General features: G+C 46.0%; 1 protein-coding gene across 1 annotated transcript in view; it reads left to right on the forward strand.

Annotated features, from left to right (window-relative positions):
- The first annotated feature begins 3255 nt into the window (after positions 1–3255).
- The window catches only part of Pkd1l1 (polycystin 1 like 1, transient receptor potential channel interacting), a 121580-nt gene continuing 99878 nt past the window's right edge, over positions 3256–24957 (forward strand). The window contains exons 1-6 of the mRNA XM_037208839.1: positions 3256–3334; positions 6145–6247; positions 13404–13494; positions 14007–14110; positions 15242–15564; positions 24291–24461. Of these exons, the coding sequence (XP_037064734.1) occupies positions 3256–3334; positions 6145–6247; positions 13404–13494; positions 14007–14110; positions 15242–15564; positions 24291–24461 (871 nt within the window). The remainder of the gene's footprint in view (positions 3335–6144; positions 6248–13403; positions 13495–14006; positions 14111–15241; positions 15565–24290; positions 24462–24957) is intronic.

Here is a 24957-nt window from a genome sequence, read left to right on the forward strand (position 1 = left end):
GTCCCTCCAATCCAAGCAGATAAAGATCAAGTCTACATGTGGACTTCTGGGGGCATCTAAGCTCTAACCTGTATCATAACTGAGTGAGGTGTCTTAACAGTCTGCAGAGGAAAAGTGCTCTATTAAGGTTTCTTAGTCTAAGCATTTTGGGAGAGAGCAACTAAACCAGAATTCCTCATAATCACTGGGCAATCAATAAGAAGTCCAGGGACAGTGGGACAGGGAAACCACCTGCCTGCAGTCCAAGTCCCTGTTGCCAGCAGCACTCTGAACAATACTGGATTCTATACTCTAGCACCCCGGGACTAAGACCTGCCTCTTCCCAGCACCCAATCCTGGACAAGGGGCCACCAGTAGGTGGTTGGAGTTGGAGAAAATGCAGCACTTCAGCTCATTTCTAAATTAGAAGGCGTGTGTCAGCACTTGTGGGCTTTATATACAAATGAAACCCAGAAATTCACCTTGTTTCCAAGGGACATTGATGGCCACAACTGAGTTCCCAATACCACAGGGTGCACTGGTGCTTTGCCTATGGGTATAGTCTAGGCAAAGGACTCCAGTGGCATCTACTATGGACGGTCAGTGTGTCCAGTACACCATGACACCACTCAGTTACCATGGAGCTCTCTACCCAAGTAGCCTTCCGTTCCTCACTCAGGCGTGTTTATAAGCTTAGGCTTCAGCGGCTCCATGTGTAAACACTAAGCATGTTTACCATACACGTGTTCATTTAGTTATCATTATCTTCCTGACAGAGACGACATCCTATAGAGCTTGCCCCGTGAGCTACCCTGTCTGAAGGGAAAATGCAGGTGACCAGACAGAAGCAAGAGCCAGAATGAGTTGAGTGTCTTCCCTGGGTTTCTGTGCTTTAGTCTGTGCATTTCCTTTGTGGTTTGCAGATGATTCTACCAAAGAGTCAAAGGGTATAAGGAACCCTTGTAGGTGGACAGCACAGGACCAGTGCCTCCTTCCTAAGGTCCCACTCCATGTTCATGCTGGGGCTTCAGCAGCTCCGGGAGTATTCGGCAGTTTCCAATCAAGAATGCGCTGCTCAATGTCACTAGAATACCTAAGTACCCAGTAGATCTCCCTGCTGACTGAACATGTTGCAAGTACCCAGGAGAAAGAACATCTGCTTTACCCCAGATCCAGGGAAGAGAGAGGCTGTACATTGGGCACCAGGTCTCTGAATTTGCCTTTGTGCTGTACATTCATAATGTGTGTATATGATCTAGATTTTTAAAAAGTAGCATAGTGGCTCAAATGATGCGGTTCATACTTCAATATGACACGTGCATGTGTGTCCATTGTCTATATCACAGAGCATTTATATTAGTATAGGCAAAGCACTCCAGCTAAAATGTTTAGGGAACATTGCATAAGAGGGGACCAGGACGTTTGTCCTGAGATTGTGTCCCCTAGAAATGTTGGAGAAGCTACACCCATGAAGACTTACCTTCCTGGATAGCATTGTTGCTATCCATGACCTGAACAGGAACAACACCAAGAGACATGCTGACATGGACGGGGGAAAGTTCAGGAGGTCTCAACCCTAGACAAAGAACTACAGGTAACTAAGAAACAAGTATCAGAGTCGGAGAAACAGCCTTTCTTCCTCAGGGAAGAGCACACCAATTGGTTACCCAACACCAAATGGTCAGCCCTGAAACACATACATACAATAACTTTCTAAGGACTGAGCAGGTTGTGTTTATATTTGAAGAGTATGTGTGTGTGTGTGTGTGTGTGTGTGTGTGTGTGTGTGTGTGACAGCAACTAAAGAAAAAGTGTCAGCCAGGCAGTAGTGATCCACGCCTTTAATCCCAGCACTCAGGAGGCAGAGGCAAACAGATATCTGAATTTGAGGCCAGCCTGGTCTACAGAGAGAAACCCTGTCCTGGACGGCCCCTCATGACACCGTTTAAAAAAGAAAGAAAGAAAGAAAGAAGAGAGAGAGAGAGAGAGAGAGAGAAAGAGAGAGGCATTAATTTGAATGAGAGCAAGGTGGAAGGGGCAGGAGAAATGAAGGGAAGAAATGATGTAATTGTATTATAAGCTGGAAAAAATTTAAGTTGTTTAAAATTTTTCAGGAGCAGGAGAGATGGCACAGGCAGCTCTTCCAGAGGTCCTGAGTTCAATTCCCAGCAACCATATAGTGGGTGACAACCATGAGATCTGGTGCCCTCTTCTGGTCTGCAGGTATACATGCAGGCAGAATACAGTGTACATAATAAACAAACAAACAAACAAACAAACCTTTTAGAAAAATTCAGACCAATAAATTTCCCCAGAGAACATATGTGTGTTGTGCTTTTCTTTAAAAAAGTGTTGAAACAGTTTAGATAAAGGTGGTCATGTGGATTCCCTGTGCTCACAAAGTATTAAGAGAGAAAAATCACAGAGGTCGCCAAACCCTACAACATTGTCACCATCTCTACTATGATTGCTGATGCTGTCCAGACAGAGAACAGTTAGGGAATGGGGTCCGCCCACGTGTCAAACGGTCAAAGGAACAAAGGCATTTGGCGGCAACATTGAGACATTCAACCATTGTTCTAGATATTTTTATTTTGAAGTAAATGAGAACCATGGAAGATTATAGAAGAGATAGGCATCATTTGTAATTCAATCATGTGTGCCAAAGTACCTCATCTCTCCCCTCCCCTCCCCTCTCTTTCCTTCTCTCTTTCTCCTCCTTCTTCCTCCCCAACTCCCCTCTCTCTAGTGCGGAACTGAACCCAAGGCCTAGACACATGCTCTATCACTTAACTACACCTCCATCCCTCCATGTCCCACAGTTGGTACCAGATGTAGCAAAACTGTTTTCTGTCACTTAAAGATGACCTTAAAAGTGTGCACTGACCAGGCATTGCAGATGACAGGCCACCCTGCTATTTGTCACAAAGGCATGGACTTTGAAGTACTTAATACTCTGTTCCCTCTAGTGAGACACTGTTGATCTCTGTCCTTTTAGGGTATACTCACCTTTGAGGGAACAGCCTTCTAGCCTACTAGGGCTCCTCTTTGCGGGATGTTTTTCAGGGGTGCCTTGTCATTGGTTCATTGCCCTTAATATGCTAATGAGAGCAGGGAAGGCTCACTGCTCTGGCTCCTAGGGAGGGAGGGAGGGAGGGCCGGGCTGGGCTGCATCAGGACCCTTCTGTGGACATCTTCCCACCAGCACTCACTCAGCAGAGCCAATTGTGGTCTTTAGGCTGAGCAGAAGACCCCGTGGGAGCAGGCTGCCTGAGAATGGGCTGGAGGGTGCTCATCACAGCCTGGGCCCTGTGCTCCTTGGAGCACTCCACTCCAGGAATCGGCTCAACCAATGGTAAGTTTCAGCTCTGTCACAGTCTTAGCCATCTACCCTCACCCCGTGCTGTGCCACCACAATTTACCAAAATCTGTCCAGACAGTGTGTTTGATGCTCTATGTGTGTTGGGACCCTGAGGGTGGTGCAGGCTGGGGAATGGTGCCATAAAAGACGCAGAGTATCCAAAGATAGGCAATAGGAGACATCCATAGGCTGACTCCAGGAACAGAGCAGAAATGAGAATTGGCACGTTTGCTGCCCAAGAAAGGACACACTAGCCTGTGTGTTGCTCATGAGTGAAAGGTAGAGTGATGCTGGCCTGCCCTTTGGTGCCTTTCCAGCAAGCTCAGCTTGAAAGTGTATGTTAGCTGTGAACTAATACTAATCAGAATCTGGGCTGGAGACCTGGGGTGCAAAGCTGACTGTTCCTCCAAATATCCTTCTGGATTATCTTCCCTGTATCTTTTGTGGTGCACCTATTACAACTGCAAATGTGTTAGTGCCCACGTCTGAACCAGATGTTAGATGCCATCCACAGCATCCTAACGTACAAGGACTTGTGTCGGGAAGCACCCATGCCTTTGATGCAGCAGATGATCTACTTTCTTTATACTGTGAATTGTATACACAAATGTTTGCCATTTTGTTTAGACTATTTGAATTCTTCAGGATATGCTGCTTGCATGCAAGTATCCATCTGTCCTTTTCATTGTACACAGCTTAAATACCTTAACCCTTTTGTGCGATAAGAAGGACTCCTTAATCATTTAAGTCAAAAGTTGTGTATTAAATCTGAATAAAGAATTGGGGCTTTCAAAGAATGCTTTCAAAAGACACTGCTTTTGCTCAAAGCTTAGAAAAGACCAGTGGAGTTGGGTAGCTGCTCTCATTCTTTGCCATCTAGAAGATTCTCTTGAGGGTCATTCCAAAGGGGTTTCTGTCTTACATATTAATTTCATGCCAAGAAATAAAGCCATCCCTTCTTTTTCCCCTTTCCTCCCTTAAGAAGGGCCCGGGGACCCTGCCAGATCTTTGACGGCTCCTAGGTGAAGCCCAGAGGTAGTGGATATGAAACTGATCATTTTCGTAAGCCACTGCATTAATCACATCCAGGATGTTTGTACCTGGAGTAGTCTGTAGGGTGTCACGAGGCCTTCTCCAGTTGGCTTAATCACGTCTAGTTCTCAGCATAAGTGGGGCGTGCCTCTGGCCTGCACTACAGGCTTCCCTCTGGGCTATGCTCCCTGTCCTACTGGTGAAGTGCTCGGCAGATCCCAGGCCGTGCAGAATCAGGCTGAGAGTGTGGACAGCCAGGAACGCCATTCCTTAGCTGGGTAGGGGCAGTTTAAGAACACAGCACCCACATGATTAAAAAAGAGGAGAGCCAAGCACGGGCCACCAGGTTGTTCCGAGGCAATGGCCACTTCCTGCTCACTGTAGTTAACCATGGCTTACATGTCATCATCTAGTACTGGGGAAGTTAATTCTTAATCTTACTTCACTTACATTCCAGTAGCTCCCACGGGCTGGGTATTTCCCTTTCTTCACTCCTGTCCCTCCCTGGAGCCTGTGCTTAGGCGTGTGACTGTCACAAACTTTGAATTTCTCACCTTCATTACATCCCAAAGGCAAAGGGCATGTAGTCCTCCGAAAGGGCAAAGGGTCCTGATGCAGGATGTGGCAGGTGTCTTTACTCTTGGCTCACTTTAAACATGAGGTGTTAGATCTGTCACAAGGCATCCAGATGGGGTGTTAGAGAGAGAGAAAACTGTTTGTGTGCAAACAAATTGCAAATTGAAACTGATTCATTCCTTGAGAACAAATCCACTTTGAGTCACTAATAAAGCCGCAAAGCACACATTTTCCCAAATCCCTTGCACTTACCCCAACAAGAACAGACGAGGGAAAATCAAAGGAATTAACAGAGAGAGAGAAAGAAGATTGGAGACCGCCATCAACTCTTCTTGAAAAGACAGGACAGTGGTGTCAACATGGCCCTTTAGCCTCCATGGGACTCAGAGGTTCTGCTTACTCAGCCTGCCTTCTTGAAATGACTTTCAGCAAACACAGGATGTAGGTGCATTAGCCAGCCCAGCAGGCTCTTCCCTATACCCCCCATGGTTCCTTCCCTTTCCCCACTGGGAAGAAACTTTGTACAGGAAAAGAATCCCCACCCTGCCAATTAACACCTTCCTCTTGAGTTCAGTGCAGACCCACAGACAATTCTAGAAGGAACGACTTTCTAATTTCCCGAGTAAGACAAAGCAAGACTAAGTTTTGTAGACTCTCTATGGAGGTTGGAAAGTTTCTGTAACTTAGAATTAGGAGAACTACCAAACACTTTTAAAAGTAATAAGAGGATGCTTTGCAACCACAGAGAACTTGGTCCTTGCCTCTGAATGGCAAAGTGGGAAACAAGATGACAGATACCCAGAACAGTTGGTTCTTTGGGTCCGAAAGAGAAGGGGTGCCATGAGAGATAACACAGAGGAGCTTAGGATGCTCCCCGTGAGTCTGTGTAATGGAGATGATTCTGGATGTCCCGGCTCCCCGGGTGCCTGGGCTTATCAGCTTATAGAGCTGTTTTCCTTACCAGATTTCTCTCACTTCTTTTGCACTAGCTTGAGTGGTTGATCTATTCCAGGCAGTCACACAAAGATCACCTAAACAAATATATCTCCTAAGGAGAGGGTAGAGAAGTGAGTTTTCTGATTGGGAAACTATTGTTGCAGTATATCTTTTTCTCTGTGCATGCTGGGTATTCTGATGTGAGTTCTCAGTGCTGAGACTAGAAGCATCAAGTGTCTTTGTCACCCTGTATCTTGCAGTGAGTGTGGGAGGAAGCTGGTGTACTGAGTATGGTATCCAGGATCAGCTAGCACAGCGCGTGGCTGAGGCAAAGGCTGAGGACATTTTTGAGGACCTGAAAAGGTGAGCGGGCACTGTTCCAGGCCTGGGTGGGGGGAAGATGAGCTGGACTGCAAACTCTGCACTCAAAAAAAGGAAATATTTCTTGCAAAAGAAATTGGGTTTGGTTTAGATTTACTTATTTTATTTGTATGAATGTTTCCCCTTGTGTATATATATGCATTCCTGGTGTCTGCAGATGTCAGAAGAAGGCATTGGGTCCCCTGGAACTGGAGTCACAGATAAATGTGAGCCACCCATGCGGGTGCTGAGAGTTGAATGTTGTCCTCCACAAGAAAAACCAGTACTCCTAACCTCTAAGCCATCTCTCCAGCCTCTCACAATGAATGGTTATACTTGGATGTGAACTGCCCCAGCCAAAGGCTCAGAAGTTGAACACTTGCTCCCAAACAGTGGCATTATTTGGGAAGCTTGAGGAAACTAGGAGGTGGGACCTGGCTGGAGGGAACAGGTTACTGGAAGCACATTCTTGGAGCACTGTATCTCATAAATAATGTTTGCTTTTAAATGGCTTATGTTAGATATTTTGTCAGAGTGACAATAAAGTAAGACAGTAATAGTCCACTCTTTTTTCAGTGGGAGAAAGGCAGGATGACGTTGAAGGAGTTGCCTGGATGAAATAACTGTTCATACCCAGAACTGCTTTAACCTGACTGCTGTCTTCATAATAAATCAGGGTGTGCCTGTGATGTCCCAAAGTCTGGCCCAAAATAGCTGTATGTAAATTTAGAAAAGTCCAGTCTTTCTATCTTTCCCAACACTCTGCTGCAGAGGGATCTGAGCTCCGCTGTGGCATCCTGGTCGCTCATATCCCAGGCTTTCTCTCTGGAGTACCATGCAGAGAGGTATGAATTTTGCTGTGGTATCCTGGTCTCTCATATCCCAGGCTTTCTCTCTGGAGTACCATGCAGGGGGGTCTGAGCTCTGCTCCAGAATCCTGGTCGCTCATATTCCAGACTTTCTCTCTGGAGTGCCATACCCTGGAGAAGGTTCTGCGCTTGCTTAAACGGAGAAGGAGAAAGACACAAGCTACTCTTGCCTTCTCAACTGTAACAGTAGATGCTGCTGAGAATGCATTTATCATGAAGGCATTTGAGAGGTCTCCCAAGGCTGCTTTCATCCCTGAACAATGCCCATCACCCTTCCTACCAACCCAACAGGTTGCCTGCTGCTGGCAGAGGACAAAGGTTGCCTGTCAGTTCCCCCAGAGAAACTAAACATAAGCCACCGATCCAAGGGCACAGCACATCTTATTTCCAATCTCCCCTCCCCGCTCTCCTTTAGTGTAGCATACTAGTGTTGTTCTGAGGACATGTGTTACCTGGAACTGCTGTCCGCTGGCTGCTGGTGGCCAGATGTGGCACAAACATCTCCCATACCCCCTTTCTAAGTCCTGAAACAGTCAAGCTGGTCTGGCCTTGGAAGATAACTGTCCTCTGGCCTGGCATGGGGGGGGGGAGGGGGCAGCTAAAAGGCAGACTTTGTACAGGTGCCTGGGCCCCTGCAGCTCTTCTAAGTCAGACTGAATATGTCCCAAATTCCAGTGTGGGACCCTGGCCGGACACTTCTCCTCATCCCCACTGTCCTCACCTCCAACCCTGAGTACCCTTACTGTCCCATCTGTCTGCCCCATCAAGTAACTGCAGACAAGAGGTGAAGGAGCAGCAGAAGAATGTTTGCACACCTGTTTAGTTCACTGTCTGCTTCTGCGTCCCGGCCATCCTTTCTCTAAGGACACCAAGAGGCGAGAACAATTGGACTGTCCTTATTGCTACTTGGAAATGCCTCTGTTCAGTGTCACTACTGCCAAACATTGTTCAATTTGGCGTTGTATTTTTCCCATGTCTCTTTAAAATTACCTGCCCTTTTCCCCCAAAGCTCTTCTCCTGCCGACTTGCAAACCGTTGGTGTTAAAATATTCGATGATGTCAGTCGGAAGTTATGAGAAATTACTCCAAAGTTGCTGTGAGTAGCAAGTAGACTGCCCCTCAACATGGACGGAGGGGCATTCCTCACAGTGGAGAGAGGTTAGGAGGCCTTTTCCACAGTCCTCTGACCTCCAGAGTCCCGCCGTCCTTTGAGTCTGCAATGTGGTTGCTGGTTCCAAGGCTGTGTTCTTCTTGTTCACTCCCCCTTTCTCTGGCCTTTGAAAGGTGAGCCTAGTGAGGGGTAGACGGTGTTACCTTTGGAATTACTCAGTAGTTTATCAGAGGCCATCTGCACCTGCTGCCTCTTGTAAACTTCACATTTAGGCTGCCTGCGTGCTTCTGGCTTTCTCCACCTTTCTTCGCCTCCATAACGTCCTCATCTGCCCTCTGGTGGTGGTTTCCTGGTTATTGCATCAAGAACCAAGTTCATGAAAATTGGTTAGAACTAACCAGGTTTTTGGTCTTTAAACAGCCTTTCTGAAATTAAAATACACACATCCTCCTCATTCCATTGACATCCAACAAAGGTGAAAAGAAAACTATAGATTTAAATGGATAAAAAGAGTTGAATGCATTTTCACACAAAAAGGATCAGATTAAGACCCTTAACTGTCATGGAACAGTACAAGAGGCCCTTGCTGGCGCAGCAACCCCAGCACCAGCCCTGCGATACAGGATTCTTTCTTCTCCATCAAATTAGAGGAAGATGGAGGGGGGGCAGAAAAGAGGGAAGAGGAAGAGAAGGGGAGTGGGGAGAGGAGGCGCTGCTGTCTAGAAGGGCACCATATTTTGCAGGAGCTGGGAGGTGGATGGCGATTTCCATTACTCCATTGCAGCTCTGTACTGTGGCTAGCAGCCAGTGTGCAACACATAATCCGAATAACACCATCAACTGTCAGAGCCCAAACCGGAACCCACATTCTAGTCATCCGCTGCTCTCGGATTGTTTTTGACTGTCAACTGAGTGTCGGTCATAATTAGCTCAGGAATTGAGGAGCCAGGTCTGGAGGGCAAGGTCCAAGGCCTCAGGCTGAACGGAAGATTAGTTTGAGTCTGGAGAAGCCATCAGGGAGTAGAGGGGAAGGTCTTTGAATGGAGCTGGGCAGCGGCTTTTAGTGCCTCCAGAACCAGTGTGAATGCTGGTTCAGTCTGAATGCTGGCTCTTCAACTCGCTAATGATGCCAACCCTTCCAAGTTAACTTATTTCCCTCAACTTCCATGATCTCATCATACAAAGTAATTATACCTGCCCCCTGTGTTTGCCTTTGGTTCCTGTAACCAAAGACCCGAGACAATCCCCTGATTGTGACCAAAGATGTGTCTAGACTCACAGCTTGGACTGTTTCAGCCCATAGTGAGCTGGTCTTGCTGATTTAGACCTGCAGAGAAACAGCACGTAAAGGCCACAAGTGTGTGACAGAGCAAAACCACCAGTCACAGTCTAGAGGTGGAGGAAGAGCTCCTAAGATCCCACAATCCTACTGGGAGAGCAGGTCTCCCTGGGTTCTACCTCTTAAAGGACCCGACACCTTCCAATAACACCACTCTGGGGGCAAAGCTCTTGATATCCAGACCTCTGGGAGCTACAGCCTGATCTGAGTTTCTCTGGAGACTAAACCAGAGGATAACGATAATGCATGATTCATTCAGGTACCTGAATCCCAGTGTTCCTCCACAGAACATGGTCTCAGGGGCTGCAGAACAGCCAGTGAGGCCGGAAGTGGGATGCAGAGAAGTCCCAGAGCCCAGTTGATTTTATTGGCTACAGTCTGCATAGTAGTGCTGATTTGCCTTGAAAGTGGGCTGAGGCAAACACAGGTCCTTTTACAGCAATCTCAATAAGTAATATTAACTCTCAGATCATGGGTTGCACATCACACAGTAATTATATATGCATGCACACATGTAGGTCATAGAATGGCCATAGATGGGGTTCAATGGCTGCAGTGAGGTTCAAGGACTTCTCAGGGAGACCTTACCGGAGATAGGCAGAGTGCTGTTGTTAGGGATGCGAAATTACAACAGGGATTAGTTCGCGGTGATGCCTTGTGGAGAGATACTGGTGACACTATCACCTAGCACAGTGGCAAAGATTCAGGGCTGTCAGGTCTCAGAGCTGAGTCCAGCTGCAGGGGCTCAGGGCCATGGAAGCTATGGGCATGGTGTGGAATGGGATCCAGAGAGATGGAAGCTTGCCTGAGCTGTGGCGGAAGGTAACTAAAGCTCTGAGGACAGTCAGGACCTCTGCGTCTTTCAGCCCCTTGATGCTCACACTGGGTAGTCAGATGTTGGGGAGGGGGGTGTCCCCATTGCTGTGTTAGCTCCCTCTTCCAGGTAAGACTGTTGCAACCTTGCTCAATCTAGTGTGTTTTGTAAGTTCTAGGCTGGCTGGCTGGCTTCCTTTTTTTGCTCATTTGTTTCTTCCTTCCTCTCTCTTCTCCCCCCACACATATTTTTTAAATAAATTATGCATATCTCACAGAGACCAGTTCCTTATCATCATCGTCGTCGTCATCATCATCATCACCGTCATCGTCGTAGTCGTCGTCGTCATTACTCTGTGTGTGTTTGTGTCTGTATGTGTGTTGGGGGCATGCACTGGAAAGCCCTAGTATAGGTATCGAGATCAAATGTTCAGAAGTGGGTTCTTTCCTTTCACCTTGTTGACCCGGCGTCTCTTGTTTCTGCCACTCCGTATCCAGGCTAGCAGGCCTGCAGGTTTCGTTAGGATTCCTCACTCCACCTCCAATCCTTGCCGCAGGAGTGCTGGCATCACAGGTAGAAGCTACTGTGTCTGACTTTTCATGGGTTCTGGGCTTTGAACTCGTCATCAGGCTTGCATGGCAATCATTTTTACCTGCTTAGCCATGTGACCACTCCTGGGCCTCTTCCTAATACGGCTGAGATTCACTCATGTGCTCATATGCTGCCAAGCTGCTTTGATGAATTCCCCAGTGATATTTTGTTATATTTAGAAACAAGTCATGTGTCGGTCATGCTGGCATAGAGAAGTCAGTGGTTGGGTCTATGTGCACAATGAGGTGCAGAGTCATTCTGTGCCTGCATTTGTACTCAAACGGGAGCCAGATGCTGCTTTTAAAATGGTGTCTCTCGGGGTAAGCCCTGCCTGAAAACTCCTGCTGTTGTAGTTTAGAACGAGGCCCAGCATGATGGCAACATCAGGAATGGAGTTGGCAAGCCTCCGTCCTGGAGTTGGAAACAAAACTGTGATGGGACCTTGAGAACATGGTGCTTTGTGAAAGGAGCCAGTGGGAAAGGCAAACCTTATTGTGCCGTTCCTACTGGAGAAGTCTAAGCCAGGGATGCAAAAGTAGATGAGGGAGCCGGGCGGTGGTGGCGCATGCCTTTAATCCCAGCACTCGGGAGGCAGAGCCAGGCGGATCTCTGTGAGTTCGAGGCCAGCCTGGGCTACCAAGTGAGCTCCAGGAAAGGCGCAAAGCTACACAGAGAAACCCTGTCTCGAAAAACCAAAAAAAAAAAAAAAAAAAAAGTAGATGAGGGATGGCCAAGGGGTGGGGTGGCGTGAGCTGGGAGATCTGGGGCTTCTTTCAGGGCTCTCAGGGTTCCCCAGAAAGTAAAAATCCTGGATACTGGTGGCACAGGACTGCACATATAATTATTTAATTCCACCTTAAACACATTGACCATAATACAGTTTATATGTTTTGTTTTTTTTCTTTTTCCTTTATACAGTCCAAAAGCAAAACAATATTACATAACCAAAAATTTGAAGTTTTGGGGGGGGGGATACTGGAGAGCATAAGATGCCCACTCCCCATGCTGCAGGGTTTATGACCCAGATCACCGAAAGGCTGTGCCCAGCACCATGGCCTTCCTGAATTCCACTTGACAAACACGGGGCTTCCTGTTGGGGTGGATTTTGTCTGTCTGTGTCTGGAGTGTGACAGCTTAAGGACTTTTGGTTGCTGTTGTCTGTGTCACATGTTTTATTACAGAGCATCACAGCATAAAATGCATACTCTCTGATTTTATTGGCCCGACTGGCACCCCATCCCACCCCCAAGCCCGTGTCAATCAACATGTTCTTTCTGCCTTGGGCAGAGCAACCCTCTCCAACATGAGAGTCAAGCCCTGAAGAATTACACAGCTTATTTTAATTCATTTAGGACTTGGCAAGGTATAACTGTTCAATTAAAAGGAAACGGTCCCCAGAATTAGCACCCCCTATGGGTCATCAAGGAAATGTCATCCTCAGCTGTGTATGGCCACAGTGAACTTTCAGCCAGAGCGGGGTGGGGCTGTCTCTGGCAGGAGTCATGAGCTCCATGTTCTCCTCCTGCCCCAGGGTGCAGTCTGTCTGCTGCCCGCAGTAGTAACTGGGTGAGCAAGGCCTTGGAGAGCGTGTTTGGGCAGAAGGGAAGGCCCATCTTTTCTAAAAGGGAGATCCTCTTAATGCTGAACAGTGAGCCTGAGCCACATCGCTAGCTCTTAGATTTTTGTTTTCAAAAACATTTCTGTGTTAAAAAGTAAAGAGCCATAAATGAAAACAAAACAAAACACCAGAAAGCAAATAGCCAGAAAATGTGACCCATTAGGAATGTTCAAAGTAACTTAGGATGCCCCCTCAGAGGACAGTGCAGGAGGACATGCCATCAAAAGTGTCAAGGGAGCTGGTTCCACCAATGGAGGGAACGGTGTATGTTTCCTGCACAGTGAGAGAGGCTGGGGAGGTGGACATAGCAGCAGGCCAGGGACCAGAGCTGAATTCTGAAGTTAACCACATGCTGCAGTCCACTGCCCCCATGAGGACAAGTTTGTCCTCTGCAGACCCGAGCCTGTAGCGATCAGAGAGAAGCACAGGACACGAGGTGCTAGCCACTGTCTAGAGCTCATAACCAGAACTTGCCTTCCAGGTTCTCCAACTCCCTGTCCATGCCATAGCACATGGACATATGCCACAGTATATATTGATGGCCCAGCATGTGTGGAATGTGACTTGCACCTAGGTGGGTGTAAATTTTAGCAAATGGCTTTAACTGTGCTCCCCTCCACCCTAAGGACTTCTCCCTGACATCTGCCACAGCCCTGAGTGGGTCAATTTACAGCACATTTAGTCTCTGATGGTCCACCTTATGGGCTCCCAGAAACAGGCTTGGATGATAGAGAGGGTCTTTTGGATAAGCCAGAACACTTAACAGTCAGCTGTGCCAAGCATATGACAGAGTCTCTCTGCCTTTTGTCATCATCAGGAGCATCAGGAAGAGTGACAGTCCCCGCTCCTGTCTCAAGTGGCTGTGCGAGGCTGAAAGAGCAGATGGATCCTTCTCCGGTCCGCAGCAGGTTAGTGTCTGACCTCAACCCCTGAAGAACTTGCCTCTGAGCTGATGAGTAACCTCTACTTTGCCTTTCTAACTCTGGTAGATGCTGAACAGTCATGAAGAATTGAAATATGTCATTGCAATTAAAAAAAAAAAAGAAAAGAAAATAGACTCCATGCCTGTGGTAATGTCATCTCCCAGTGGCCAGCCTCATGAGTGCATGATCATATAAATAACTAACTTATTGCCTTAGCAGAGACCAACAACATGAAGCCATAATAGGCAATCTTGAAGTTCCTGTGGAGTTCCAGGGGGTCCCCAATTGGGGGTGGGGTATTCTCTTTGCTGGAAACTGCCCCATTTCATTCTGTAGACGGTGCCATGGACAGGTTGATTTACATTTCCCCAACCAAACCAGAGTCCCCAGTCCTCAGAGACCTCACGGGCCATTTCCTAAGTTGACTTTGACATGGAAAACCTGTGCCAGAGCAGTGATTGGAGAAACTCCTGTGACCTTAAACATGTGTGTTGCAGGACGCCCCTTCAGCAGGAGCCCTCTGCAGCCCCAAGAAGGAGGTTCTTGACTGTGAAGGACTGCTGTGCTCTGCGGAAGACTTGCCCAACGTGCTGCTTCTGAGGTCTGTCACCAGGAGGTCCCCACCAGGGTGCATCACATCCCCACAGACCAGCACCCAGGCAGCTCTCGGGGGTCTGGCTTTCCGTTTCCCCACTATTACCTGAAGGCAGAAGGAACGTGGTGAAGGCCACACCCATCTTGCCTTAGTCACTACCAGTCACTTGATGATTTGGGTCTCTTGGTTCTTCCCAGCTGTGACTGCGAGTGTGCCAAGTCACTGTGCTCAGGTGATATGATTAGCTGCTCTTTGGCACCTGCATCCAATGTTACGTGGTCCCTTTGTCTTTGAGAGTAGTCAGGAATTCCGACCGCAGCACTGTCTGTCTGTGTTGCTGGGGGGGATAAACACAGCACAGGCAGAGGAGGGACATGTGAAATATTCCCGATACCCAAGCCCCTCCCATGCCCATGAGAGCATTCTCCATCTGCTTTGAAGGGCTCTGTCCTTTCTTCAGACTGCTAGCTGCTCATCATCGGTGCCTCCTGTAACGGTTCCCAGTAAGCCAGGGAGGGGAGTCCTATATTCTTGGGAGCTGGCTAAGTAGTTCCAGACTCTTTCCAGCTCCCAGCTCCCAACACGAGGAGCTATGTGTGGAAATGGGAAACTGTGGGTCAAGATAGCATTGTACAAAACCAGTTGGTGGTGACTCATGGGAAAGACTGGCTTTTGGCTCATGATTTCAATGATAGATAAAAATTATTTTAGCCTTTTTTTTTCTGTAACTAGATTAGTTGTGCTCCAGTAACTAACCTCAGCCTCCAGGGTGTTGATCCCAGTCTTTAGGGAGAGCTGGCCTCATCTCTAAAGTGGTGACCTTAGTCTTTAGTGGGCTGTCCTCAGTCTTAAGGGAGCTGACCTCAGTCTCTAGGGGACTTTCTGGCCCTCCTTTCAATGTCTCAACCGGTGGTCAGAGGTGTCTGTCTCACATGTGGCCAGTGATTCTGGTATTGCGGGGGAGGGGGGGGGGAGCCTACTGAGCACTAGGGCCCTCCCTTCTTCAGGGTCCCCACACCTGTTCCCTGACAGCTATCCTTGATGGTCCACTCACATCTAACCTCCCACCCCCATACCCTCTCTATTCCTGGACTCTGCAGACCACCCTGAAATCTGGTATCTGCTTCTTTCTCTTAGTTCCTCAGATCCCCCTCCTGGCATCGCCTGTACCTGCAGCCTCCTCACATCCTGGTGCCATCCCAAGAGTCCCTCTTCCCTCACTCAGCATCCTCCTGGGTCCATCCCGGTGACACAGCCTGAAAATGCTGGCCACTTTGCCACCTGCTACTTCCTAGAAACAGGTGCTCAGGCGCCTCCAGCTCTGGGCATCCGTGTTCACCTGGCTTCCGGAGCTGCTCTCTGTCTGCTGGTGGACTTTGGGGACAGTTGTGTAGCTGAGATGAGACTGTGTACAATGACAGGCGCAGCTGCGGTGATTGGCTACCACCGGTACAGGAAAGGTAAGGTGCAGCATGTTCTTCTCCGGAAGCCTGGGGAGGAGAGGCCATCCCAGGACACTGGCAGCATTCAGATGCTGGGAGGGAGGGAGTCACATTCCACCCTTTGGATCCTTCTGAACCAACCTGGTGGCTTCTGTATGGCCGAAGCTCACATTTTGGACTATGGCCAACTCTTCATATACTTCAGCTCATTAATCTTCCCTCAGAACTGTGGGGTAGGAGAATGAGACTGAGAAACAGTCCCTGGGGCACTCAGTCAGTACAGGGCCTCCTTCCTAGACATGGTGACATCCCCAAATCCCTTACATTTCTCAAGGACCCATGTGTGATAGGGCACACTCTTTCTTTTGAGTTGAAAATTCCAACAATTTCAAAGTAATAATAACAAACAATGACCAGTGTTTATATGGACATTTTGGAGTTAGTTGGGTAAATCTAAAGCCTGAGGGATGAGTGTGGGATATGAGTGGAAAACTTAACTTTCCGGAGTCATGGAGGAATTGAATTTTTTTCTTTCTCTTCTGAAAATCATTGTTTTGAACATGGTCTAGTCTCTGTGCAAGCACACACAGCTGACAAGGTGCACACCGAGAGTCCTCTTCTCACAAACCCGCAGGCAACCACATCTTTGATTTCTTACATCTCCTGTGCATGTAAGACACTGTCAGGCTTATTCTGCTTTCTGTAAACGGGAGTGCACTAAGCACAATGTCCAGCTCTCTGCTCACTTAGGTATGAATCTCCACTTAGAGCAACTCCTCAGTCAGGCCCGAAAGGACTTCCCTGTCCTTTTGGGTGGCTGCTGTATGTTGACTTCTCTGCCTAGGTCTGTTTAACTGGATTTTATTGGTGGATGTTGAGATAGTTCCCGATCTTTCAGTTTTAAAAGTGACATTGCAGTGAGTACGTGGCAGCTCATAGTAAAGAGAACACTGTGCCTCAAATGCCATGTCCAATAGCGATTTGCCAAATTACTGCCAAATTGCTCTCAATTAGAGCCCTGTGGTCTATGCTCTGTGAACAGCACAACTGTCAGTCTGAGAGATGGAAACGGTCTATCTCTGAAGCTCTGTGTGTCATTATCTTCATTCAAAATTAAAGTGCCTTTTTAAAAAAACATGTTTAGCCAAAATGAGCACTTTTGTGGCTCTGTACAACATGGGGTTTGTATTTTTCATTACTGAGAAAATTAGTCTTTTTATTGTGAGGGTAACAAGTTGCAAATATTTTTTTCTTCGTTTATTGTGTGTCAGTTTTGCTTTTAGATGCTTTTGTGTGAAAATGTTGTTTATTTATTTTGCTTTCTATTTATGGAGGTGCTAGAGAATGAACCCAGCTTCCTGTGCGCTAGGCAGGTATTCTACCACTGAGCTATAGATCCTAAGCCCCAGGTTCTGAGATACGTGTCCCAGTTAAAAGTGTGTTCCTTACTCCAAATTTATAAAGCAATTCTTTTATGTCTTTTAGTGTTTTCATGATAGAATTTTGCACACTTAAGTAACTAATATTTTGAATACATATCCTGGTATGACATCGGATGCATGTTTCACTTTCCTGAGGTCAGGATGTCTGCTCAGGTGTCTGAAATGATCCATTTTTTTCAGAAGCAGCTGGAATGCTCGCCCCCCCCCCTTTTTTTTTACAAGCTGGATTCCTGTTCTAGGCCATCTGCAGACTTTCTGATCCCTTTTTATCTGTCCCACCGGCTTGTGTGAGTCACTGTTATGCTTTCCTAGGGTCTCACCGTTATGGCTTGCTCTCCTGGTGCCTCAACTTTTCTGGGATTATTTTGGTCATATTTTCTTGATGATTCTTCCACATGAAGACCCACACTGACTAATATAAAGAGATTAACAATTCTATCTGAATAATGTTTAACTTAATATTAATTTATGTAGAAGCCCTATGCTCCCTAATCCCCCTTTTAATAGAATGTACCCTGTTCATTTCTATCCTTCTTCACTCCTTTGGGAACATTTAAAATTTTCTCCATATGAGAGAATTAACTCCCACAAATCTCACGCGCGCGCGCGTGCGCACACACACACATACATGCACTTGCACACACACATGCACTAAAAATGTAAAAGCTGTTTTTTAGTTGTTTCCATATGAAACTTACATTACATGGCCCTTCATTTTTTTTTTTTTTTTGGGCCGTCACAAATAAGCGATTTATCTTCAGGCTGGTTGCCATGGCATCCAGAGAGGTGAGGAAGTTGCTCTTTGTTTTGTGGCCTCCAGTCTTGCTGAACTTTGACACAGACGTCTCCTGCACACGTCCTCAAGTGTTTTCTTAGCTGTGCAAACACACTGTTGACAAATGCTGATGTTGTCACTTCCCGTCTCCTGTGATTGCCTCACAGTCCTTTCTCCTGTCTAATCACTTTGGCCCGGATTTCCAGAGTGTTGTGGGTGACGTTAGCAGACAACGTGGGGTGTGTTTGTCTTCAGAACTTTCTGCTATTTTTTTCTCTAAACTTCATGCAAGAATTTGGATAGATTCGATTTATTCTGGCACAGAAATTTTCATCTTTTATTGAGGACCGAAAAAAATTAATGAAAGAATTGTTGGATTTGCCAGCTCCTTACAGATTCTATCTGTTGAGATGACTTTATGATTGGTTTCACCTTTAGAACTCACAAGTTTCAAGTTATGTTACTTAGTAATAACATTCCCAAATTCCTAGGAGAGGGAAATCATATGATTTTGCCTTATTATTTTTAAAATGGGGTTGAATTCAGTTTTCTAAATCCTACTCAAGGGTTTTATGCTGGTGCTCATAAACTGGGCTGTAGTCCAGTCACTGTTTGGGGGGCATTAGCATTAGATTTTCCCATCAGTTACACATGAAGAGCTTTCTATTTCTCTCATCCTGGAAGAGCAAAGACATCATTAGACACAGTTATTGTCTAGATGAATGTACGTACTTACTCTCTTGCTGCCTCTGGCTAACTTGATGATACCTCTTTCTGTTATTATTTGCTATTTCTCATGTAGTTAATTCTTTGAAGTTCTAGGTTCTTAGAGAAGTACACTTTTAATACAAGTCTTCAAGCTTAATTATAGAGACATCAACAAAGTGGGCCCCTCTGGTTATTAAATTTTTGTTGATATTGCCTTATTTCCTTTATCCTTTTTATTTAATTTCATTCTTCTCCTCTTCTGAATCAGATAGGGCTGATGTGCAGTCCTTTAGTTAAGGAATCAGCATGGATTGTGTTTGTTTGTTGGTTTGTTTATTTTAATTGTTTGAGACAGGGTTTCTCTGTGTATCTTTGGAGCCTATCCTGGAACTTGCTCTGTAGACCAGGCTGGCCTCGAACTCACAGAGATCTGCCTACCTCTGCCTCCTGAGTACTGGGATTAAAGGTGTGTGCCACCACGCCCAGCGGATTGTGTTTAGTATATATATATTTTTCTAGTTGGTCAATTTCTGTTTTAATCTTTTTTTTTTCTTCTTCCTGCTTTTGTGGGTTTTTTCCCCCTTATTTTTCTAACATGTCCATATGTCCTATGACCCTTGTGGGATTGTTTCATTATTAATTTCCAGTCATCGTGTACCATAATAAATATTTTTTCTCTAGTGTTCTGACTTTTTAAAGTTTTGAGGTCGTCTTTGTAGTTTAAAATGCAATCAGTGTTAGAAATGAGAACTTAAGACTGCTCAGGAGGTTATGGTGGGTTATACCTTGTGTCCATCCTGACAAGCCAGGCTTAACTGGCTCCTGAATCTTCTAGGTGCTGAGTTCCTGTGCTACCTTCCTGCCTGAGACTCATTACCACCTAACCCCACCAACAGAAAGACTAGTAAGAGTAAATGAGAGTGGGAGAGAAGGAGGTAGAGGAGGAGGAGAGAGAGGAAGGCAAGAGAAAGGATGGGAAGGAAAGGGGGTTGCTAGAGAGAGGAAGGGAGGGAGGGAGGGAGACATACAGACCTTGAGCAAGAGAGCACCAGAAAGTATGGTGACCCACAGAGCTGGCCCCCTGTGCTAAGTAGGGTGGTCAATGTTAGTTGATCCCATTTACCACCGACTACTCATTGAGTAGGGATATTCCTCATTTATCATAGATGTCAACCATGTCAATGATTTTTATTAGTCTTTTGGTTCGTGACAAGAAACATTAAGTAAAGAAGAGTTGATTTTGGCTTACAGTTTGACAAGACACAGCCCACCACGGTGAGAAGGCACACTCAGCAACGGCCTCGGGTGACAGGAGTATGAAGCAGCAGGTCACATGGCCCCCACACATTCAGGAAACAGATGAAGAATGCTGGTGCTCAGCTCACCTTTTTTTTTTAAATCCACTCTGGGATACCAGACTATGGGATAATGCAGCCCAAATTCAGGGCAGGTCTTCCCTCTGTCAAACCTTTCCAGGGCTGTGTGTTTCCATGGTGGTTCTCAACGCAGTCAAAGTGACAAGGAAGTGTAGCCATGCTATTTCACAACTCCAGCCTTCCTCTCTTTTCTTTCCCACTTCTGCTCCCTACGTAAACTCTACATCTTCATGGCATCGTGCTGATGCTCTGTCCACCACCACTCACCACACATGGTTTACTCTGGCTCTGTGGAGACAGGCTCCATTCTCATCCCTGGTTCTTCCTTGCTGTCCCCATTTGGCTCACTACAGTTCAGCCTCCTGCCGACTTGTAGGGAGATCTCACATGAAAAGTTTAAAGTTGATGCTGTTGTACTTGAGTGGCAGTTTATGGCCTATAGGTTCTTGGGCACGTGTTGTTTTCTTGAGGACTCTCATCATTCCTCCACTTGGTTCCATCTCATAACGGTGGTTCTCCATGTGTGACAAGCTTTATCATCATCATCATCACCAGAGTCTGCCTTGAGATCCAGATTCTTGCACCCACCTTGCCCTCCAGGTCCTGACACCTATGTCTTGGCTACCCCTCTTTTATGTGGTTGCATTCTTTCTCAGGCTGTGATGGTTCCTTTCTCCTTAGAGATGGCTTGCTGGTTTTGGCTCTTTCAAAATGGTTGCTGTTATATATGTAATTTCCACTGGCCTCACCAGAATGCATACCTCAAAATCGGCCGTTCTAGATCAACTGCCTCTGGTATACAGTGTGCTTTCCAGTATGCAGACATGCATTACCCTTTAGTATGCTTCAAGGAATATTTATTTGATCATGTCTCTAAACTGTTTTCTGCTCCAACACTTTAACTTTGCTTTGTGAGACTCTGTTACAGAGCTGTTCAGTCTCTTTCTTTTTTCAGTCTCATTTGTTTTTCCAATATTTATACTTTCTTTTGATTGCCCCCTTTTTTCTTTGTGCCCCTTCTACTCTCCAGTGTGATCTTAGAAATGTTCTCACTTCTGCTCCTGGATCATTCATGACAGAAGATGATGGGTCTCCAGTTGTTTCATCTTCCTTGAACTATATATTTTTTCTGGAGGATGATCTTCATCCACTGAGTACCCCCTAAAGCTCTCCTCCTAACTCTTGTAGTATCTCATATGTTCTGAAGGGTGTTTTCTTCCTCCCGTTCCTCATTCTCCTTCCCCCTTCCTTTGTAGTGTTTCTCCTAACTGAGTTCATTTTTGCGGGACTGGCTGTCCACAGGTGATATGGCTCCAGAAATTTACAGTCACCAAGTCCTTCTGCTGTTGTGTTCTCTCTTTACAGAGTCTTCCCTTTCCCATCTCCAGCAAGGTGCTGCCCATCCATGCATGATACTTTGCTGCTTTGGGCAGCTCTTGTATCTCTTTTGTATGATGAACATGCATAGGGCTATCTTGCATCACTCCCCCAAAGGCATTTCACTTCAGTTCATTCTTACCCCTTTGCATTTGCATAATGTCTGGAAAACTCAGTGGAAGGTTAACTGCATAATACTCGAATCGGGGCATGCTCTATTGCTCTTAAACACCTACAACTTTAGTAAACCTGGGTGAGGCTATTTTCTTACTGCCTTAAAAATAAAGAAAGGTTTGTCTTAGGGTTTCTATTGCTGTGATGAAACACCATGACCAAAAAGCAAACTGGAGAGGAGAGGGGTTATTTGGCTTACAATTCCATGTCTCTGTTCAGGATTGAAGGGAGTCAGGACAGGAACTCAAACAGGGTAGGATCCTGGAGGCAAGAGCTGATGCAGAAGCCATGGAGGGATGCTGCTTACTGGCTGCTCCTCATGGCTTGCTCAGCCTGCGTTCTTACAGAACCCAGGACTACCAGCCCAGGGATGGCAACACTCATCAATCACTAATTAAGAATATTCCCTACAGGCTTGCCCACAGACAGATCTTATGGAGGCATTTGTTAACTGAGGTTCCCTCCTCTCAAATGACTTTAGCTTGTGTCAAGTTGACATAAAACCATCCAGCACAGAGTTAGTATTCTATCATTTCCTAGAGGTTAAATTTAAAGGTAATTTGCAAACAGATTTGCCTAAGACCTGAAGCCAAATTCCTTAGTCCAGGCACAGGTCTTTTAACTGTTAGATAAACCAGTTTCCTGATGCTGGAGTGATGAGATATGCCTCTTAAAATGATGTGTGAATAACAAGTTGATTCGTCCAATGCACAGCTCTTAATTCAGTCCTGGTCCCTATGACTGTGATAGCTGGCCTAATATCAGTTTCACTATCTATTTATTAAAATCACTTTCTATTTATTAAAATCCACATGCAGAGAGGCAGGCAGATATTTGTGAGTTCGAGGCCAGCCTGGTCTACAGAACGAGAGCCAGGAAAGGCACAAAGCTACACAGTCTCTGTGTTTCTAACACTGTCTTGAAAAACAAAACAAAACAAACAAACAAAAAAATCCACATGCAGATCTCTTCTGGATTCTATTGTGTGAAGTTGTGTTTGATTTGTAAATGTACTAAAGTTATTAATGATGATACAGCTTCTCTAAGTTGGAAAAGTGTGCCTTTAAAAGGGGTTTGTTTTTAAATTATGTATATATGTGTATGCATGTGTGTAGGTATGTACAAGCAAATGCAGGTTTCTGCAGAGGTAGAAGAGAGCATGGGATCCCCTAGATCTGGAGGTACAGGAGGTTGTGAGCTGCTCAGTGCAAATGCCGTGAATCAAACTCAACTCTAAGCAAGAGCAGTACATGCTCTTAACTGCTGAGCTGTCTCTCCAGCCCTGGGTGTGCCTGTTCCTACAGAATTAATTAAATCTTCATTCCATGTAGGACACTCCCAAATCCTGCACCGCACCATATTCACTGAGTTTCCTCGTAGATGATATTTTTTTCTCTGCTACATCTCTCCCACTTTGCATGCATTATGCCACCACCTACCGCTCTCTAGGACAGTAAAGGCTGTAGTAATTCCTGAGGAACAGCGCGTACTGGGCCTTGAGAACATCGTTTTCTTTGTTTGGCTTTAGTTTTCTATCCTATGTAATGTCATCGATCACTTCATAAGCAGTCATTATGCATGTTCTTTGTGAACCGGGGTGAGCTTTGGGGGCAAAGGAGACAGGATGTAGTGAACTTGGAAATGAAACACAGCGCAAGAGCTGTGGGCGATCACTAGATGAAGCCACTCGTCGTTCTGCCTGAGTCGTTCCAAAAGGGCCACGGCAGGTGTGAATTGGCCAGTAGGAGACAAGACGCTAACCTGATGGGGACTTGTAAGCTGAGAGAGGCTGGGAAGGGGACCTTCGTTCTGTGTGGATGATGAATGAGGTCTGTGAGGGACAGAGCTGGGAATGGGTGACCGGGACCAGCAGCAGACATAATCCTGTGACACCCCAGGGGTCACCTAATGTTTCAGAGTCAATGTACAGCAGGATCAAATGCATAATTTCAGAAGAGTGGGTAGGAGGTTGGGGTGAGCCACCTGCTAGAGGCCTCTCTAGTCTGCAGAGCACCGTCAGACATCTGCCGCTGTGTTAACAGAGTGGAACTCAGTGCCTTAAATTCTCAAAGAACTAAGAACAAAATAGAATGCAATCATAAGTGTCACCCAGTTTTTTAGGGGCTTCTTTGGATCTAGGCGGGCCTCAGAGGATTCATTATGGTTATTTAGGCAGCTGCCAATCAACCAAATTGATGACTGTTTCTGGAGATGAGTGACCTCATGGGACAACTGAGTTTTATTTCTTCTTCAGCAAGTTAGGCCCACATGCTTCCCATGATAATGGTGACCTGTTCAAAGAGAAGACGAGGCAAGTCAGAGGGGCTATGCATTTGACCACGAGACTTGCACCAATCTAAAAGAGGAAGAATAGTTCCTACCACTTTAATGAAAAAATATAAAGTTGTACTATAGTGACATTATAAAAACACAGTCAGGGTTGGGGGCCATTTTTAGTCTATCATAATCCTTTGACATATACTATTGGATGTTTATTCAAGCAAATGTGTATATCAAATACACATACATATTAACCTAGCTATTCTGAAATGACCAGTATCTATTTTAATACGTCTAATAATGTCTGATGCACAGATATGTGGCATCATTTTCAGGGTCTAGTGGAAACACGAATTAACTGATTGTTAATATTATTAAGAATTTCCAGACAGTAGAACAGTAAGCTACACCAAGGCATGTTGAATGTGAGACTCTGTGTGCTGTGTGGCTGCATGCCCATGAAATGCCCCTGTTGTTGCAAGGAATTTTAAAAAAAAATCTCATTTACAGTATCAGTTCACAGACTAGTCACCCTACTGTGACTACCCTGAAGGTGTTAACTCATATCTGTTTGAAAAGCCATCAAATGTCTATTTTGTCTTCTTTTTCCAGAAGGAGTCTACAAGCTCAGGGCTGTAGTCCATGACGTTCATGGAGTTGATGTGGAACTGGGACCTTATTATGTGGACATTGGCCGTGAGAATGTGTCTGTGTTCATGAATTCCAGCTCTATCCACGATGGTGAAGCTCTTTCCTTTGCTGACTCCCTCCCACAGCAGAAAGGTGAGGCCTGTGCCCGGAAGCTGAGCATTCATGTCTCTGCTGTGTGTGTAGGCTGACTCAGCTTTAGTTTAGCTGTCCAAGTTCCAGCCATCCTATTCAATACAGTGCCGTCCATTCATTTTGACCTCATGTAGAAAATAGGTACTGTGGAATGTTGTGTGTTGGGGGAGATAAGATGGAATTGTGTAGGGATCCAACTTTAGGTAATTTGTAATCCAGTAAAGATATTTAGTTAAGTGTATTTAAAAAAAAAAAAAGGGAAAGAACAAAAAGTGCCTGAAGAGGAACATGGCCTTGGGGCTGACAGGTCCCCTAGACTGTGTCACCATGGGACAGATACTGCCTGAGGTAAGAGTTGGTGCATACAATGAGCTGTGAGGAGCAGGTATGGGGAAATTCTGGATGGCACAGCCACAGCCAATGGTATGTAGTGCTGGGTGCTTGTAGTGTATCAAGAGCTTCCTAATTCCTGCCTCCTCACCCTCGCCCCACACCT

The sequence above is a fragment of the Peromyscus leucopus genome, chromosome 10 (assembly GCF_004664715.2).
Source record: "Peromyscus leucopus breed LL Stock chromosome 10, UCI_PerLeu_2.1, whole genome shotgun sequence".
NCBI classification, from domain to species: Eukaryota; Metazoa; Chordata; class Mammalia; order Rodentia; family Cricetidae; genus Peromyscus; species Peromyscus leucopus.